Source organism: Scaptodrosophila lebanonensis, unplaced genomic scaffold (assembly GCF_003285725.1).
Source record: "Scaptodrosophila lebanonensis strain 11010-0011.00,11010-0021.00 unplaced genomic scaffold, SlebRS2 tig00000359-arrow-arrow-pilon, whole genome shotgun sequence".
NCBI classification, from domain to species: domain Eukaryota; kingdom Metazoa; phylum Arthropoda; class Insecta; order Diptera; family Drosophilidae; genus Scaptodrosophila; species Scaptodrosophila lebanonensis.
The window spans coordinates 125,820-144,930 of NW_022060660.1; the positions used below are offsets into that span (position 1 = coordinate 125,820).

Genomic DNA, 19,111 nt, shown 5'->3' on the forward strand with positions numbered 1-19,111 from the left:
TCGTCAATAGATGCTGTTCACAATTCCAAAGCTTCACAAATAAAATAATCTTTATCTTTTTTTTGAACACAAAATTGCAGCAAATTTACACACTTATAAATGCTATTTTATCTGTAAATTAGTTTTATTTCACTAATCTGCTGATGTGTAAGTATTCGATCAAATTCAGATTCGACCAAATCAATTAAAAAAGAGGGAAAGTTTAGTACATTGCTTAGTTTCTATTCAAAATTATAAAACAATAAGTTTGTTTACCTTTTGTGAGATATTTCACTGGCGATAACTTTTATGTGCCAGTAGATCCTTGGCATTAATTTCCATATTTATTGTATACATGTGTATTTAAATGCCTGTTGTGTAAGGTAATGCTAGGAATTCTCGTATAACACTTTATCACGTGGCCTCCTCGTAGTTCTCGGTTTTCATATCGTTCAGGCCCAATTCCTCATTGTGTTCGAATGTGCGATCGTACTTTTCAACCTCCAGTCTATTATCTGGCTCAGCATCGTCATCGCTGAGTGATTGGACATATGTATTTCCAGCGGGATCGTCCAGCACTAGCGTTATGACGTGCTCTAATTTCATAACCAGCTCAAAAGTTTCCAGAAAGCGATGCATCTGCGTCTTGGAAGTATCATCAGCCGAATCGTGAAAAAAGGCGCCATCCAACTGATCGCGCATGGCCACCAGCAGACCTTCGACGGTGGTAAAGCGGCCGCACAGGGCATGCGGGCCAACATCCAGATCCAGTTCAGGTATTGAGAGGCTGCACGTCTCCGACTTAAGTACATCGCGTGTCAGATCCTCCTTGTCGACAATGCGGACCTTGAATCGCACACCCTGCGGCTCAATGCCGCCGCCCGACTTCACCTCGTTCGTCTTGTGACCACAGCTGCCGCATACTGTGGCCATAATGACGACTTCCTTGAAGTGGGGTATATTCGTCAGCTTCATGTTGGTCTCACATGGAGCATTACAGTTTGGACAATTCGTTTTGAACTGCAACACCTCTCCGTGTAAGTTCTCAATGGGCCACTCATCCTCGGCAATGGGCTTTAGCAAGTGAGAATCTTCGTGATTCTGTTCATAGAGCCCTGTAAAGAACATTGTTCGCATCATAATATTATGGAATGTACTTAGTATCTATGGATGACTTACCCAATTGCTCATTTTGCTCTTTTGTGCGCGTAAAATGTTTTGTCTTCAGCTGGGGATCTGTGGTAAGCCCGAATGGGTTTTCAATGAAACTATTGCCGGATATATCCTCTAGTTGCAGATGAAAGGGCACCTCCATCTCCTTCAGCTTCCGCAAACGCTCAATGTATGCATCAATAGACGCTGCTTCCGTGGGATGATCTATGCGCCGTTTCTCCTGATCCTGTGACAATCCGGTAATTGTACGTTCAATAATACCTTCCACTGTCGTGACTTCACCCTTTTGTGACTGCACCGGTATCTCAAGCTCCACCTCGGGTATCGTCAAACTAGAAAAGTCGGAGCGCACCACGCGCCGATTCAGGTCCGACACACTCTTTACCAATAACTCAATGCGTATGCCGGATTTTTGTATCTCCGATGCCGATTGCAGTTCGTTGTTCGTGGCGCCACAGTGGTCGCATTTGAAAGACATAAGCACAACTTCACGGAAGAACGGTATTTTCGTGGGCAGGAGCCGAGTAGTGCCTGTCTTAAAGCAACTCAGACATGCGGATTCAATTTCGACAACTTCGTCCGTCTGATCGGCGTTGATTTCTTTAAAAATTGGTTGCGCAGACGCTGGCGTCTCTTCGCCATCCATCGGCGCGGAGCTGGACATATTTATTTCTAACTTTTTTAGCTTACGTTTCCACAGAATTTGCCGCACACAACGTGCGATGGTGCTTCTTATTTCTCGCCGTGTCAGCTCTAATTGACAAGTAGTGTTGACTAACTACGGCCATAAGACAGCTGTTCCATTTAAAAAAAATAAATGTTAGGCGTGATATTTAAGCTTGTATTTAGTTTCAAAATACTGAAAACATTCATACAAATAAAAAAAAAAAAAAACAATTAAAATTCTGTCAATTATGCTGTTAATTGTCAATATAAATGTTTGAATACTACGGATCAGAGTTGGTCTTATGCAGCACTGTCACACAATTTACCTTTGCTCCCTAGGCGATTGCATAGTTTAGGAATGTGCACTCCATTTTCAACCACCTTCTCGGTGTACTCGGCGTTTATTTCTTTGAAAATTGTTTGCACAGTAGTACAGAGCCGGACATGTTTATTTCCATTTTCGCAGAGTGGAGAAGCTAAAGGCGGGTGTCCCGAATTTGAAATACTCTATGGGGGCGTATCAACAAAATAAAACAAACTCGTATAGCGTACACACAGGGCATCTGTGGGGTCTACAATATATTAAAAAGTAAATGATTTTTTCATTTAAAATATTATAGAAAACATCAACTGAACGAATAATGTGTGTGCGTAAAAAAATGTCAATTTTTATGTTCTCAGCAGCTCATGATATTTTAATTGACAGTAAAATATATTTTCATTTACTTTATTTCATTATAGGAACGCACAAGTTTAACGGAAAAGAAATCTATAAAAAAAAGTTTAAAATGGCAAATAACGAGAAAAAAAAAACCAGCACCAACTCCAGGAAGCACACCAGGACTCACACCCACACCAGGACCCACACACACACCAAGACCCACGCCCACCAACACCCACACCCACCAACGCCCACACTAGGACCCCCATCCACACCAGGACCCACACCCACACCAACTGCAGCACCACGACGCCCAAGGTTTGAGCCTCATTGGCTAATACTTTTTCCCAGGTGGCTGCAAAGAACGGGAAATAATGAAGCATACTGCCCATTATGCCAGAGGCTATTATATCCATCCGAATATAGTTTGATGAGACACCAGGCGAGGCAGAAACATAGACGAAACATGCAATTAGCAGAATGCCGTCAACAATAAGGTACGTAAGTTTCCGTTCACCGATAACACCATCTCCTCCAATAAACTAAATCATTCCATTTTCGTCCGAAATTGTCTGTTCTGAAGATCCGTTTTTAATCGAGTTTATATGGTGTCTCTAGCTCTTACAGTCTCTGGGTCCAGGTGTTCATACGGTCAGACAGACAGACATAGATCGACTCCTATTGTCATACTGATCAAGAATATATATACACTCGCGCTCATAAAAAAAGCCGATTTTATTTTGCAATGCTGTCATCATGTTCATTGCAAAAAATATTCTAATAATATTTAAAAATTTCACTCAAACGTTAATATTAAGTATATTGAAATTATATATTATTGAAATGACTTAAGAGATTTTTGAGTTCTGCAAATAATATTTTTATTTTAAAAGGTTTTATTATAGGGTTGAGGTTTGGGCTGTTTCCAGGCCAAGAAAGGGACTCTATTCCTAATATATCTTTATATTCTATTACCTACGCCAAGAAAAATAGTTAATTAATGATAAAATCTTTGGAAAAATTGAATGAAAAGGTCCACGTTTGAATATGTCCACGCAGTTTTTACCGATTTCGAATGAGGGTATGGTGCACAATCGTCTTGAAAAAACCCTTTTTAAACGTGTTCAGTTAGAACCTCGATTGTACGCAAAACACCCATTTCTATTATTTCCACACATGTTGCAGAGTTGATAATACCTTCCAGTTCGTGTGGCCTTCAAATTATTTTTCTTTAAATGCCATTTGACAGTTTATTAAACAGCTAATTCAAAGTGACTGGTATCTTTAAGTTCTGCTGCAATATCTGGAGCCGGTTTAAAACGGTTACGAAGAAATATTCGGACTAAATTCCTGTCCTGTTGCTACCAGGCTGGTGCCCTCTCGGTTTTTTTATATTGTACCTAAAATCTCCATAAAGATGATTTACGTTACCCATTACTTGCTCAGATTGCAAATTGACTTATTTAAGCACACAATTCTCTAATTCTAACCCAAAGAACAACCTTACAAAGTACCGTTACATAACTGTTCTTCGCGACAAATTCAAAAGAAAAACGTACATACTTGTATGTGTCAAAAAATTACTCGGCTTTTTTTATGAGCGCGAGCTTACTTTGTGGGGTCTTCCACGCATCTTTTTGTCTGTTACATTTTTCAGCTCGTGCAAACCTAATATACTCTTGTACATTTTATGTATAACAGTATAACTAAAACGCTGCCAATAAAGTAGCTATTTGTTAATAAAAGTTCATAAATACATACTTCAAAATTAAATGAACTGTTGGCTTTACACTTTACATAACACTGGTTTACACAACACTGTCTCGCATCTAAACTCTGCTGGCTGGGCCATCAAGAACTATTGCGCGGCCCTCTCTCTTTCATTCGCTCACTTGAGTGGACCGAGTGTTATTGTGTGCTGCTCGTTGCGCTCGACTCGCAGTCGCCGTCGTGACTTTTTGTGTGTGTGTAGTCTGCGTTTGCCATTCCAAATAAAGTGAAGAAGTTTACTATACAATAATTAAATTTAAATGTGTAATGGCAAAGGTAAGCGTGCGTTTGTAACTGTAATTCTAAACAAAGAACTTGCAAATGCTATACGGCGTGGAACGTTTTTAGTTTTAACTACATATCTACGTACATGCATACATATATACCTATGTATGATGTAGGCATATACATATAAACGTATCATGTGCGAAAAGTAGAAATGTAGGTAGAGCAGCAGCCTTAACCTGCAAGAGGAAGAAAATTTGCTGCAAAAATCAGCAGTACTATAGAGGGAAAGAGCGAGAGAGCTGAAGAGCGCAAGAGCGGTGCTTGCTTTTTTTGTTGAACTTTTTTGCAGGCAACGGCCACTATTGCTGTGCGTGGTTGTGTGTGTGTGCGCGACGAAAAAATTTAAATCGTAACTAGCAGAAAAAAACGTGTAAAAAATTTATTAAAAGGTCGGTACCAACAAATCTATAGAAATGCAATAAAGTAATAAGAGGGCTATTGCAAAATGCAGTGTGTCGTTAGTAGAGGTATCGTGGGTGGGAGCGAATCTCCTGCAATACGTAAGGATAACTGTTATTGTTGTTGTATGTCGTTGCCCAGCCAGCAGCACATTCAAGTGGAAATTTGCGTTCAAGGACAGGTTTATAACAGTGAATGAGGTGACCCCTAGTGCCAAATTGGATCCCAGCTCCCCCTCTAGCAATTTCGAAAGACACTAAGCCAAAAAATACGTACATACATATGTATGTACATACATGCAGACATTCTCGAAGTGTGCTCTAGGATCGAATAATAATGGTCGAAAGTACCATAATCTAAAAGCAAATGATTTGTGTGTGCCATAACAACAGCAACAACAACACCAATTGGGCAGTTAGAATAAAAGCATCAGAACACAAGCACATTAATTTTATTTGCAGCGCGAAATGTTTGTAATATGCACATAAATAGTGTAAAAAAGAGCGCGTTTTAAAATAGAATTTCATATATTTCAAAAGAAATTAAATTTTCAACGATTCGTCGTTGGTCTGCAATTGTGTGTGCGTGTGAGTGTGGCAGCGGCTGATATTTTATTTTATTTTTGCCGCGAGAATGAGTATGCGCACTCGCAAGCTCTCTCGCTCAAAATAACTGTCGCGATTGACTAGGATTTTGATGAGTTGGTGAAGGAGGAGAGTGAGAGACGGAACGGTGGGTCGCGTGCATGGTACAAAGTAGCTAGAAGGTATAACTTTGCGCAGATCTGTTATTCAGTGTTCTCTTCATGCGACGTCACAATACGCCATTGCGTGGCAATTATGTTAAATTGAAGTAGTTTTAACTCGACTTTATGCATACACAGTTTTCGTACGAAAACGTACGTATTTTGTGTTGACAGATTATGAACATGATTTTATTTAGTGCAAGATCAGTGTATGCACTTATGCATGTAAGGGCTTGCATGCAATGGTATCTGCGCAGTGAGAGTAAAAAAGTTGCAGGTTTTATTGCTATACCAAGTCTCGTTTTACCACGAGTCGCGTGAGAATTTTACGTTTAATAAAATAGTATGTCGGTACGCAAGGAAATGAAATGAAAAAAAAAAAAAACAGCTGCGCAGCGGTACCACAGAATTGACAAAGTCGTGATAGGAGGTTAGTGTTTAGTTCGCGTTGTGTTGCAAAAACAATCTCCTCGCCTGACGTCTGGTCCGAGGCGTAAACAAAACGTTTTGATTTGGCTCTACCACGTGTGTCTGATGAAGCGTGTGTGTTTGCATGTATGTATGTAAGTACATATGTATGTATGTGTGTTGAGTGTTACATTTAGCTTATTCTATTACATTGTTGCATAAAGCTATAGCAATGACGATTATGTATGTACATATATTTATATTAGTACTTACATGTGCATACATATGCATGAATTTTGTTTAGGGGCCTGCCTAATCGTACTTAAATTTGTGGAATTTCCGCTACATCTACAATTTTTTCTGGAAAAAATAAATCACATTTCTGCTTTTTCTTAACAAAGCCGCGTAAGTCGCACTGTTGCTGTATCCTGATACAAATCCATGTGCGCGTGGCTGTGTCTGTGCGTGCGTGTGGCCGTGGCCTAACTCACAGCTGTTGGGCTGCCATTTAGGTTAGACGACACCATGACACCCCCTCTCAATTGCCCACTAAAAAATAAAACCAACAAAAAGCGAGGAAAGAAATTATTTTCATCTGCTCCGAAGCTATATTACTCTTACATTTACAAATATTCCTACCTGATCATGGTCTGCGAACTGTGTACATAAAATACCATCTAAATTCTCATTTCATTGGAAAGTATTTTGTTACTCTTTTTTCGCATTTCGTCTTCAATCCAAAAATAATATCGTAATATCCAATTAAGTTTCATCTTTCTAAATCATGTAACTTGTATGACAGCTTTATTATAGTCTGATCAGGCATTTTTATCTTTCCAACGTCAAATAGAAGCTTCGTTGCATAGTTTCAACGCGATAGTTCTAGAAGTGTGGAAGAAACAGAGATTAAGTGACCGTCACACCAAAAGCAATACACTCTTGCACTTGTCAGGTCATGCGAAAAATAGGCGTCTATGCATCCAAAACGTTTTAAAAATTTGTTCAAGGATTTTCGTGTAATGTCCTTGCTGGCTCAAGCTCCAAATGTGGTCGTGTGGTGGGCGGGCGGTCATGACGTATGGTGGGGGGGGGGGGGGGGGAGGCGTATATAGACAGACAACAAATGTGGGCGTGTGAGACAAACCATGTGCAGCGACGGTGACGACACTTGGCAACAGAAACGTCGATTAATTTGGTAATAAAAAAAAATAGCCAAATTGTTGAATACTACTCCTATGCAAATGACATTGGCGAAGCTTGCAGCGACGCCTAACGTTGCGGCTGTTATTGCTACGCAGGCGTCGGCGCACGCGCCTCTCGTTCGTTATTTTTTCAAAGATGGACTCGTAAAATTTTCAAAATTCAATGAAAACTTCTCTTCATATACACGTATAGAACAATTTATTAGGTTTTGAAAAAAGTGATTTATAAAAATAAAAATTAAAATAAAAAAAAACATTTTAAAAAGAGAAAAAGGAAAGATTCTGACTACTAAATTAAATTTGTGTGGAGAATTGTGTACATAGTTATTAAAAACCTCTGAGCGAGGTAAGAAAGAAAGAATTAAGTCTGGTCAATTATATTAGCATGAATTAAGCTAACCGCTTAATGGGGAACCGATGGGGAAAATATATATTTATTTCTTTTATTTTAAATTTAGTTGGAGTCTTAGACATAAAAATGCGTTTCTCCCACTAAATAATAAATAAAAAATTGTTTGAAATAGTAATAAAACGTGCACCATTATAAATGTATGAAAGAATTTCGCTTTGTGTCGTGCCGCGCTGTAAAATAAACAGTCCTAAGTCCACCTCTAATGTAGTGTTGTAAAGCTATTACTCTGCTCCAGCTGCTGTCGTCGTCCAGCCTGCACCGCTCTCGTTCGTTTTTGCGCCACGCGTATGTTTGTATGTGTGCTTGCATGTATTTGTGTGTCTGTGTATGAATGTGACAGTATTGGGCGTTTACTTGGGACTGGCTCAAGTGGTCGGTCGTCGTCGTCGTCCGCTAACGGCTCTAATGGCACGCGTCTTCAACGTAAATTGTTAAATGTACACTGGAATACCATTAGTGTCTGGTTTGGGGGCGACGGCTTGTTGGTAACATTTTTGGAAATGCCTAAAAGTATTCATTTCCTATCAACAAATAAAAGAGCTTGCGTATGTGTGTACGTGCGTAGGAAACTGCTCCTATTGCATAAGCCTTGGCGTCCTACCTGTTCAATACAACAACTCAAGAAGGGGGGAACTTTTGAGCACAAACATAAGTAAATACATACATACAGTAAATATCAGCTTTGTGAAACAGTCGCATGGTCTTATAAGGATATATATGTATATATATATTTAAATCAAATAATTTAAATATAAATAAATAGTAATGGTGAAAAAAAGTAATCACAGTATTTGAGCAAGCCAATTTTGGTTACGAAAAAATTGATCGAATGAAAATACAATAATGACATTATTATGTGAAGGACCTTTTTAAAGATTGTTCCAATCGTATTAAAAATGAAATTTCATATTCCAGTAAGAGTTGCGCTTACGCCAACACAACTTTCACAACTTATATAAAAGAAATGAAAATGATCATATATCCTTCTCCTAACTGTTAATATACGAATATGTATTTATATATAATATGAATGTAATTAGTTACAGCCATTAGCCGATATACACTGTATGTGTGAATATGTATGTATGAATGCCTCCCCTTTCCCAAACATTTTATCATTTACTTAGTATTCAAAACATTTGCATTCGTTCGAAACATTTAGTTATTTCTGTTTATTTTTAGACATATATATGTAAATATTTACGTATATATATTTTTAGGGATTAGGAAATTCGTTTGCGCGTGCATTTCGGCTTAGGGATTCGGTCTTAGGGGTTATGTAGTTGTAATAGTAATAGTAGTCGTTAGTCGTTCCGTTCTATTTTAAGCAATTGCAAGTTTTTTACAGCGTTGCCAGATTGGCAAAAAGTTTATATATCGTTATTTTTTACTGTATTTTTTTGTTTGCAAAAAATTTAAAAACATTAACAAACTAAAACACGTGCACCTTTTTTAACAAAATTATATTTTCAATCTTTTTTAAAAAAAAATTTCGCGTAGAGCGTTTTCGTCGTCGTTTTTTCGTCGTCGTCTATGTCAGGGTCATCACTTATTATTAAATCGGATTGCGAGCCCACACAAAAGTATAAAGACCTCCAGCAGCAGAAGCAAAATTAACAAAGAGAGCAACAACTGCAAGAACAGGAACAACAACAACAGTAAGTGGCAAAGCAGCGAGAAGCGACAGCGAATTATCTTCTAGTCCAGGATTTTTGATCAAAATCAAAAGCAGCAGCAACAAACAACAAAAATTTGATATTTTTGGCCTCTTCGTTTGACGAAGAATAAAAGAATGCAGATAGAGTCGCAGTTATATTTTGCTTGTATATGTGTGTGAGAGCGCGGGAGCGACGAAGCAGGAGGAGCGATAATAATAAACGTATGTGTGGTCTGTAATTATTATTATTATTATTGTAATAATATAATCGTCACAAGCGGTTGTTGTTTGCTGTACGTTGAGAGAAGAGCATCATTCAAAATTGCTTGTGGCATAAAAAACACCAAAAAAACAACAACAACAAGAACACTCAACAGACAAACTCAACAGTTACTTTTGAAATGATAACGACAGCAGTATCGCAAACAATGCAACGAGGATAATAATAAAGTGGAATACAAAACTAAACGCAATAAATAATACAACAGAACCAAACCAAAACAACAACAAAATTATTATTAGCGTAAGCATAAAGTATTGAAAAGTTTTAAGAGAATAAGTAAAAAGGAGGGGAAAAAACAAACAAACAATAAAAAACACAGAAAAGTGAGAGCGAGCCGCGGTCGCAGACGCTGGCAGAAAAAAATCAGCGAGCTTCAAAATTCCATGGTATTATTATTATTATGTGTCGTATAAACATAAATGTACATGCATAATTTTTAAAAATTGCAATACAACACACGCATACAACCACAAATTGTTTTTGTCCATTGTCCCGTTATAATTGTTGGCAAGCGACTAAATCAGCGACAGTTTCAACGAATTTTCCCACCACACCAACTCACAAAATAATAAGAAAATCACATCTACATTCACACACACACACATATAGTCTCACACACAACCGATCAACAGTCAACTCACTACTCGCACAACGAAAACCGCAATAGTAAAGAAAAGAAGAACGAGAAGAATAGTAATTGAGAGCAAGAATAACAACAAATAAGAAGAAAGAAGTAAAGAAAGCAGAGCCACAGTCAGAGCCGCAGTCGATATACAATTTGCTGTTGTTAATATTATTATTAATTGTTGGTTGTTGTTTGAGACAAACAAATAAACGCTGCGAGTGCCAACAATTGGCGAAATGACCACAATGGATGAACACGCCAGCGCTGCTGGCGGCGGCGTCAACATTGGCGTTAGCAAATTGGCGGCTTCTCAAGCAGAAGAGCAGCAGCCGCAGCAGCAGCAACAACAACAACAACTGCCGCAGCAGCATCGAACTTCTTTGACAACGCTATGCGACGATTCAACATCGTCTTCGGTGCTCCTCGAGGATTCCGATTTGAGCAATACGAGCAGCACAAGCAGCACCAGCAGCAATTCATCCTCGGCAATAGACTCCGATACGGGCAAGGGGAGCACGGTGGGCAGCATCGATGTGGCCAATGTTTCATCATCTAGCATTGGATCTGCCGCATCGATTACCTCATCTGTCTCAACGGCACCATCGACGGCTAATTCGACCTCATCGGGCCTAGGTTTGGTGATCGATGTCGATAGCAGCAGCTGCAGCCAGGAATTAAATCATACATTCGATGGAAAGAGCGCCACTGAGCTGGACTCGCTGGAGGACTCGTGCGCATCCATTAAGGATGCCGATAAGCTGTGCAAACTATGCAAGTGAGTGGACCATTAATTAACTAGAGATAACTGTAAACACAACACTCGGCGATGCATTGAAGGGTTGTTACACGAATCTATTGCCATTAAATATGATTTATTTTCGAATTCAAGCTCATTTATTCCAGTCACAAATATTTCCATCTGGTCGATAACAATTTAGTTTTCTCTTTAAATATTTTCATCAACTTTTCCACAGCACATGTATTAAAAAAAAAAAAAGAAAACCAACTGCATAGCGTAATTTAGGAATGGAAGAAAAGTAATATATTAAATTTGATAGTGGGAATATTTTTCATGATATTAATGATAAAGAAAGTTTGAAATTCATTTATCAATTTGGAAATGTTGAAGATTCTAGAAACTCTTACAACTTTGTTTTTCAGAAGTTTCTTTTTGAGTTTTCGAAATACAACTTTTTAAACGCTAGAATAAAATCAAATGAGCAGCTAAATACATAAACATATGTATATTCTACAGGAAAGCCCAAGAAAAGTTAAAAAAAACTGCAAATGCAGTATTGTTACTTAGAATACAAAAACCAAGTTTGACTATAATCGCATGTAAAATATTAATTTGTTTAATTGAAAGTATAAAAACATGTTATTGTTTGAATTAAAAACAAGACAGAACGCTAAAGTCGAGCGAGCTTCTTTTAAATACCCTGTACTCTCCACAAAAAAGGAAAATGAAAAAAAAAACTCAAATTCGCACAAAACTAGTATAGCCTTTTACCCTCTGGATTGGATTGAATATTTATTATTTAATTAAATTAATTCATTTCATGTTTTTTTTAATAACTTTTTTTAGTTTTGAAGGGAAGTTTTCTAAAATGTTCAATTAATAAGCGATTTTGTAAGTTACAGAAATAAAAAAGGATTTACATTTTGTTGGTGTTAACTGTTTCGAAAAATAACGGTTTATTGGAGTCTAATTGCTAAATATTAATATTATATTTGATATTTTGTTTAAGCTCTCGTTTGGTTATGCCGCGCATACTCGCGTGCCTGCACGTCTTCTGCGAAGACTGTCTACAGAGCTTGCTGGCCAAGGATGCAATGATGGGGCATGGAACGCGCGGCTCCAATTCGCCGGCTGCTTCGCTCTCCTCGGCCGCCTCGTCGGCCTCATTCGATGGCAGTGAGCATCAACAGCGTTTGCATTCAACAGCATCGACAGGTAATGGATGTAACGGAAATGGAGGCGCTTCCAGTTTGCTAGAGTGTCCTGCTTGCAAGCAACCAACACAGCTGGGGCCGCGTGGCATTAAGGGTCTGACCTGTGACTACATTTTAACAAACATACTTGACCTATCGAATCTGGAATCGGAGCATATACCCTGCACATCGTGCAAGAGCAAGGAGGATGCCATTTCCCGTTGCAATGATTGCGCTAATTTTTTGTGCAACGGCTGCGATAATGCCCACAAATATATGTGTTGTTTCGAAAATCATCAGGTGGTGCGCATCGAGGATCTGCAGAAGAATGTGCAGGATAAGCTAATCATACACAAACCCATCTGCTGCCGCACGCACATCAATGAGAATCTCAAATACTACTGCTTCACCTGCCAGGTTCCCACCTGCAATGATTGCTTGCTTAGCGAGCATAAAGGGAACGATCACCACTATGATACGGCCTGTGTGGCCGAGCAATCAGTGCGCGCCGATATGGAGCAGACGATCCGTGAAACAATGAAGAAGGCTCTTTATTGTAACGATGCCGGCTCCAACCTAACCAGTGCTTTAACGGAACTGCAGAGCCAACACGACAACGTCCGTCAACAGATCGATGAAGCGTATGTTAACTATAAACGATTGCTGGAGACCATACGAGATGAATTGCTGACCGAGCTGGGTCGTCTTCATTCGGAACGGGAGCTCAAGATTATGGATATGATGCAGGGATTGGAGAACAATATGGGCCGGCTGGAGGATGCTGCAAAATTTGGTCAGCGTGCCGTTGACAAGGCCAATGCCGTTGAGTTTCTGCTCATGAAACCAGTCATTAGTTCCCAGTGTCAATATCTGATGGAACACACGCCCCGTTGCGATGTCAACTATATGCTTGAGTTCGACACGAAACCAGAGAAATTTGAACAATTTGCGCGCGATGTGTTTGGAAAATTTCGCACTGAGGCCGTAATACAAAAGGAGTACCAACTACCGCCGAATCTGCCACCGAATCTGGCGCATAGTGGTTTACTTTTAAACCGCAGTGCTGCTAGTGCAGCGGCGGCAGCAGCGTCGTCCGCCTCCGGGGGCAACAATTCAGTACAAGGTCGTCTCAGTTCGGCCGCCGGCTTCAGTCCCATCTCGTTGCCCTCATCGCTGCAGAGCTCCTTTGACGGTGACACGTCAGTTATGACCAACTACTCCATGATGAGCACATTGCCACCAGATTCGCCGCAGCAGGCACAGATGCCGCAGGTACAGCCACAGCCCTCCATACCGCAGCCGCAGCAGGTGCCGGCACAGGCCCACCCTCAAGTTCAGGCACTGCAGAAGCAGCAACACCAACAGCAGCAACAACATCAGCAACAACAGCAGCAAGTCCAACAACAAAAGCATCAGCAGCAACAACAACACCAGCAGCAGCAACAACAGCAACAGCAGCAGGCATTGCAATCCCATGCTGGTGGCCCACTTACCGTGCAACAACAGCCACAACAGCAGCCGGTGCCACAACAAATTGCACAAATCGTGACCGCCCAGGGCATTGTACAGGTCCAGCAGCAAGCTGGACACGTTAATCTTCAGACTGGGCAGGCGGGTGCGCTGCATCCGGCCGCTGCTGTTGCGGCTGCAGCAGCCGCTGCCGCTGCTTCCGGCAATACTGCTGGCATATCTGGCCTCAACGGGCTCAACAATCTGGCCAATATGGGCGGCAGTGGCATGAATGGTGCGCTGGCCATCAATGGTAGCAATTCTGTCGGTGGTCCGCCGCCTCCATTCAGCATGCTTGAGTATAATTTGTCCCGTCTGGCCAGTCTCAATGAGAACTCCATCCCTGATACACTGAACGATGCCCTCGCCGTCGGCAGTCCCAATCAGGTGGCCAACAGCGGTACTGCCGCTCATCATCAGAATGCTGTCATGCCGGCCTCGGCAGTTACGCCCACACAACCGATTACACTGGCCGACATACTATCCGGTGACCAGCGAGCGCTCAACAATCTGCAGGCTCTGGCCAAGCTCGGCCTTAACAATAATGGTGAGTAGAAAATAAATTTAAATCTGTAGCTTTTTTAAAGCTGATTAGTCACCGTTTGGATACATACTCCACAACCTCTTGAGTTGTATATAAATCTATTTGTCCTCACTGACTAGCTAACAGATTGAACATTTTAATTAGTGAACAATTCGACTTCAATGTGGGTGTAAATACTATCAAAGTTTACTGTTCAGCAACATTCTGGTATTCTTTATATAATATATATATCTTCTACAAAGTATAAATTAAAGATAATCAAAAGTTCATTTGCAAATTTCGACTCCAAAGTGGGTGAAAAGTCCGATCAATACTCTAATGGTGGGAAATCATTTTTACCTAAAAGCGAAAGCTAATCAGCGTTGTTATGGGAAAATAATCTGTTAATTATTGACGTGAAAATTAATTTATTTTTCTATAGTTTCTGAACACCCTTATACGCAATAAATCATAGCAATATTATTTTCATATATTGAATGCTCTTGTACAAATTTGTACAAATTCTCGATTAAAATAGGTGAAAATTGGGGTCCACATATTTTTGAATTGGTCAACAGTTCAGTAATGATTTCTGTGAGTAAACATGTTAAGAACTCTCTTTCTATCTTTGGAAAGATATTAAGTATGATTTTTAATATCCCTTCCAATAAATGAAATGTATATTGAAAAATTTATCCACCAAATGGGTAAATACTTCATTCGAACGGGATATGCAAAAATGATTGCTTTAATCTTTTTTGTTCTCGTTCCTAATTGTGCTTTCAGTAAGTTTTAGGTCAGTTTTCGATTTTCCAGTAGTTAGAGTTCTTTTGGAAATAAACTCTAGTGAGTGATATAATTGCTTAATATTTCATTAATAAGTTTGTTTCTTGAAATACAAATATGCAACTCTTGAGACAATTATGCTGTTATTAAAGATAGGATTGTCATATTTTAAAGTTGCTTAGCCTAGTATACTTAACCATTAATGATTATAAAGCTAATCTAGATTATTGTATGGAAGATAATGTGACTCTAAAATACATACTATATATATTATTCGGCATGCCGAAGTAAGAACTTATATTTTTGTGGTTTTTATTTGAAATGTATGATTTATTTTTTATTTTGTTCGTTATTTTATTTATTTATTCTTTTATATATATTTTTGTAACCACAAAATTCAACACCCAAACGACAACGACGACAACAACAACGACTTCTTCCTTCAACAATCATGACAACACAACACACCACCCAACAACCACTCACCACTAAACCACAGACGACCTCAATAACGATGACGGCTCATCGTGCATTGATTGTATTTTGACAGATTTCTGTATGCCGGCGGCCACATCGCCCAATCTACAGACTCTCAATCCGATTGTAGGTGGTGTCGAGGATATGGGCCTTAATAATTTCCATGCTGTAGCACCACCGGGCACCACCAGTGTTGTTACCGGTCGCAACAAAGCCACACCGATGCAAATACGCTGCAAATTTGGCTCTCTGGGCACAGCGAAAGGTCAATTCAATTCACCGCATGGCTTTTGTCTGGGCGTGGATGAGGAAATCATTGTCGCCGATACGAATAATCATCGCATCGAGGTGTTCGATAAGATGGGTGCTCTTAAGTTTCAGTTCGGTGTCGCCGGCAAGGAGGAGGGCCAACTCTGGTATCCCCGCAAGGTGGCTGTCATGCACAACAATGGAAAATTCGTGGTTTGTGATCGCGGCAATGAGCGCTCCCGTATGCAAATATTTTCCAAGTGCGGCCACTTCATGCGTAAGATAGCCATAAGGTATGTGGAGAGATTGGCATATTTTTGAGGTCTTTCACATACATACTATACTATATTCCACCTTTGCAGATACATCGATATTGTGGCTGGATTAGCGGTCACCGCCAAGGGCCATATTGTTGCCGTCGATAGCGTTTCGCCCACTGTTTTTGTGATCTCCGAGGAGGGTGAATTGGTGCGTTGGTTCGATTGCAGCGACTATATGCGTGAACCATCTGATATAGCCATACGCGGTATGTTCTAGTTTTCCTTTTCCAATGTTGAATAGATATTAATATTTCTTCTTGTTGTGCTGCTGCAGACAACGATTTCTATGTGTGCGACTTTAAGGGCCATTGTGTGGCCGTTTTCCAGGAGGATGGCACCTTCCTCTACCGCATTGGGAACGAAAAGGTCACCTGTTTCCCCAATGGCATCGACATATCGAATGCTGGCGATGTGCTCATCGGCGACTCCCATGGCAATCGCTTCCATGTTGCCTGCTATTCGCGCGAGGGCGCCCTCCAGTCCGAGTTCGAGTGTCCACATGTTAAGGTATGTGGCGCATGCTATCTTTCTCATTCTTTTATAACGTGTATTTCTATCCTGCTCACACAAAATAGTAGAACATTTTATGTACACATATGTCTATAATGTCATTTAAAGTATTTTGGAAATTGAATCGCGTATTAATTAAAGTGTGGCAGTGCTCTGAGCCCAGTATGAGATCAGAAGTATTTCAAATATATAATCGTATCGGTTACTTATATATAGATTAATTGATTGTTGACATATAATACAACTTTTTGCTTCTACCGATTGTAGAAAACTATTGGACTGAAATATTTATACACCCAGTTAGTAATTAAAAGGAAAGAAATATGTATATACAGACTCAAATATGTATACACCCAGTCAGTAATTAAAAGGTGAACGAATATCAAGTAGAAGATGCGTGGCTGAGTCCATTTAGTCATAGCTATGTGTGTTCGATTTTAAAAATACGCCCACAAGCTATAAAAAGTATATATATGGAGATATATAAATATAACAAATACCTGTTAAGCGGAAAAATACTAGAAAAGCCGAGAGAGGTGTGTCAGAACCCATTTATTTCGTTACTCCAATGTATGTCCGTCTGTATGAACGTCAACTTTTGAATTATTATAATAGCTAGGGCTTTCAAATTTGGCAAGCTGGGTTGTATTATCGACATGCACATCAAGTTTAGTACAAACCATATATAGCTGCATTATTTTATATAGCCGCCATAGGAACTATCGCTGGGAAAATCAGTTTCAGTACCAAACAAATTTAGTTTCTATTAGTATTATGCAATGTCAGACTATATATTAAAGTTACAATGAAATCGGTGCACTCTTTGTGAGGACATCGTAAATAAAGGTTGTATTTACAAGTTTTTTAAAGTGTCACTATATAGCTAGATGCCATATGGGAACGATTGCACCAATAATGTTGAATTTAGTTTGAAAATTAGTACATTTGTTATTATTTTTTTGGATTGATAAATATGTTTGTTGTTACAGGTTTCACGATGTTGCGGTTTGAAAATCACCTCCGAAGGCTATGTGGTAACCCTGGCTAAGAACAATCATCATGTATTAGTTTTGAATACCCTCTATGTTCACTGATTGCAAATCAAAGCGCGAAACAATCGTCCAGCTGTCGATATGAACAAATATAATTACAAATACTCATCGGGTAAAATTTATGGTTGCCGTCGGCAGCAACAACATCAACAACAACAACAACAGCAGCAACAGAAAACAAGTGAAGTCAACAATGGCAATAGCTATAGGATTGCGCATAGCAGCCGATGCATCAACGGACTCTCATGCAGGAAACAAAACAACAACAATAACAGCAGTTTCGAAAGCAGCAGCAACAACAACAATAGCAATAATTCCAGCAACAACATCAACAACAATAGCAGCAATAATAATAATGATGCCGATTTGCCCAACAGCAACAACAAAGCCGAGACGCCGCCGCCATTGTAAATGAGAAACTAGAGTAACAACAACATCAATAACAACAAGAACAACAACTACGGTGTGCAAAACAAACATCAACAAAACAGAAAGAAAAGAATAACAGGCAATTGAAAAATGTCGTATTATTTAGAGAAATATTGCGACAACAATTGCCAACAACGTTGCTTTCTAAATAACAACAAGAACAACAACTTCGGTGTGCACAACATACATCAACAAAACAGAAAGAAAATAATAACAAGCAATTGAAAAGTGTCGTATTATTTAGAGAAATATTGCGACAACAATTGCCAACAACGTTGTTTTGTAAATAACAACAAGAACAACAACCACGGTGTGCAAAACAAACATCAACAAAACAGAAAGAAAATAATAACAAGCAGTTGAAAAATGTCGCATTATTTAGGGAAATATTGCGACAACAATTACCAACAACGTTGTCTTGTAAATAACACACATTAATTTATAATTTTAAATTTATAATTAATAAAAAGTAAAAACAATTTTCCGTAGTAAGCAAGAGAAAGGCAAAGAAAGTGTTAAGAATCTCAAAAACCACCAAAACGTTAAAGCTGTGCCGCGAGACAACAACAAAACAACAACAAAACAACATCATCATCAACAACAACAACAAGAAATTGCAACTCTACTATTCTTGATCTCCAATTTAAACAACAAACAAACAACAACAACCTTGTAAAAACTAAAATGAAAATTTTACAAGAGTAGAGAAATCTTGATATATACATACCATATATTTTCAACAAGTTTTTTAACTTCTTTGAATTGTTTGTATTTATGTTCTTTGTTAAAACTGTCATACACTAGACACACACACAAAAAAAAAAAAAAAAACACACACATACACAGACACCACATGTTACTTATTAACTATATATATAGACATATACAATGTTATATCGACCGATTAGCTTTTTGTGCATACCCTTCCAGTCTCGATTTTTCTTTTTTTTTATATACATATATATAGTATATAAAACAAAAATAACGAAGCACGCATATATATGCGCGGATATATATCTATATAAGTATACAAGTCTATATATGTGTATATATATA

General features: G+C 39.0%; 2 protein-coding genes across 4 annotated transcripts; one reads left to right on the plus strand and one right to left on the minus strand.

The window, feature by feature from the left end:
• Positions 1-246: 246 nt before the first annotated feature.
• On the minus strand, positions 247-1,913 carry LOC115630198 (zinc finger protein ZPR1). The gene is made up of 2 exons (XM_030526766.1): positions 1,159-1,913; positions 247-1,094 (listed from the first exon to the last, which is right to left on the minus strand). The coding sequence occupies exons 1-2, from the start codon at positions 1,814-1,816 to the stop codon at positions 394-396; spliced, it is 1,359 nt and encodes a 452-aa protein (XP_030382626.1). The 5' UTR covers positions 1,817-1,913; the 3' UTR covers positions 247-393.
• A 2,475-nt stretch (positions 1,914-4,388) lies between these two features.
• On the plus strand, positions 4,389-18,534 carry LOC115630192 (B-box type zinc finger protein ncl-1). 3 transcript variants are annotated; one of them, XM_030526758.1, is made up of 8 exons: positions 4,389-4,525; positions 9,204-9,582; positions 9,639-11,043; positions 12,017-14,256; positions 15,518-16,037; positions 16,107-16,270; positions 16,339-16,571; positions 17,564-18,534. In XM_030526758.1, exons 3-8 carry the CDS (start codon positions 10,505-10,507, stop codon positions 17,666-17,668), a joined length of 3,801 nt encoding a protein of 1,266 aa, XP_030382618.1. In that variant the 5' UTR covers positions 4,389-4,525; positions 9,204-9,582; positions 9,639-10,504; the 3' UTR covers positions 17,669-18,534. The 3 variants fall into 3 exon arrangements, with proteins under 3 accessions (XP_030382618.1, XP_030382617.1, XP_030382619.1); XM_030526757.1 differs by having other exon boundaries at positions 9,204-11,043; XM_030526759.1 differs by having other exon boundaries at positions 9,204-11,043; positions 15,569-16,037.
• The last annotated feature ends 577 nt before the right edge of the window (positions 18,535-19,111 follow it).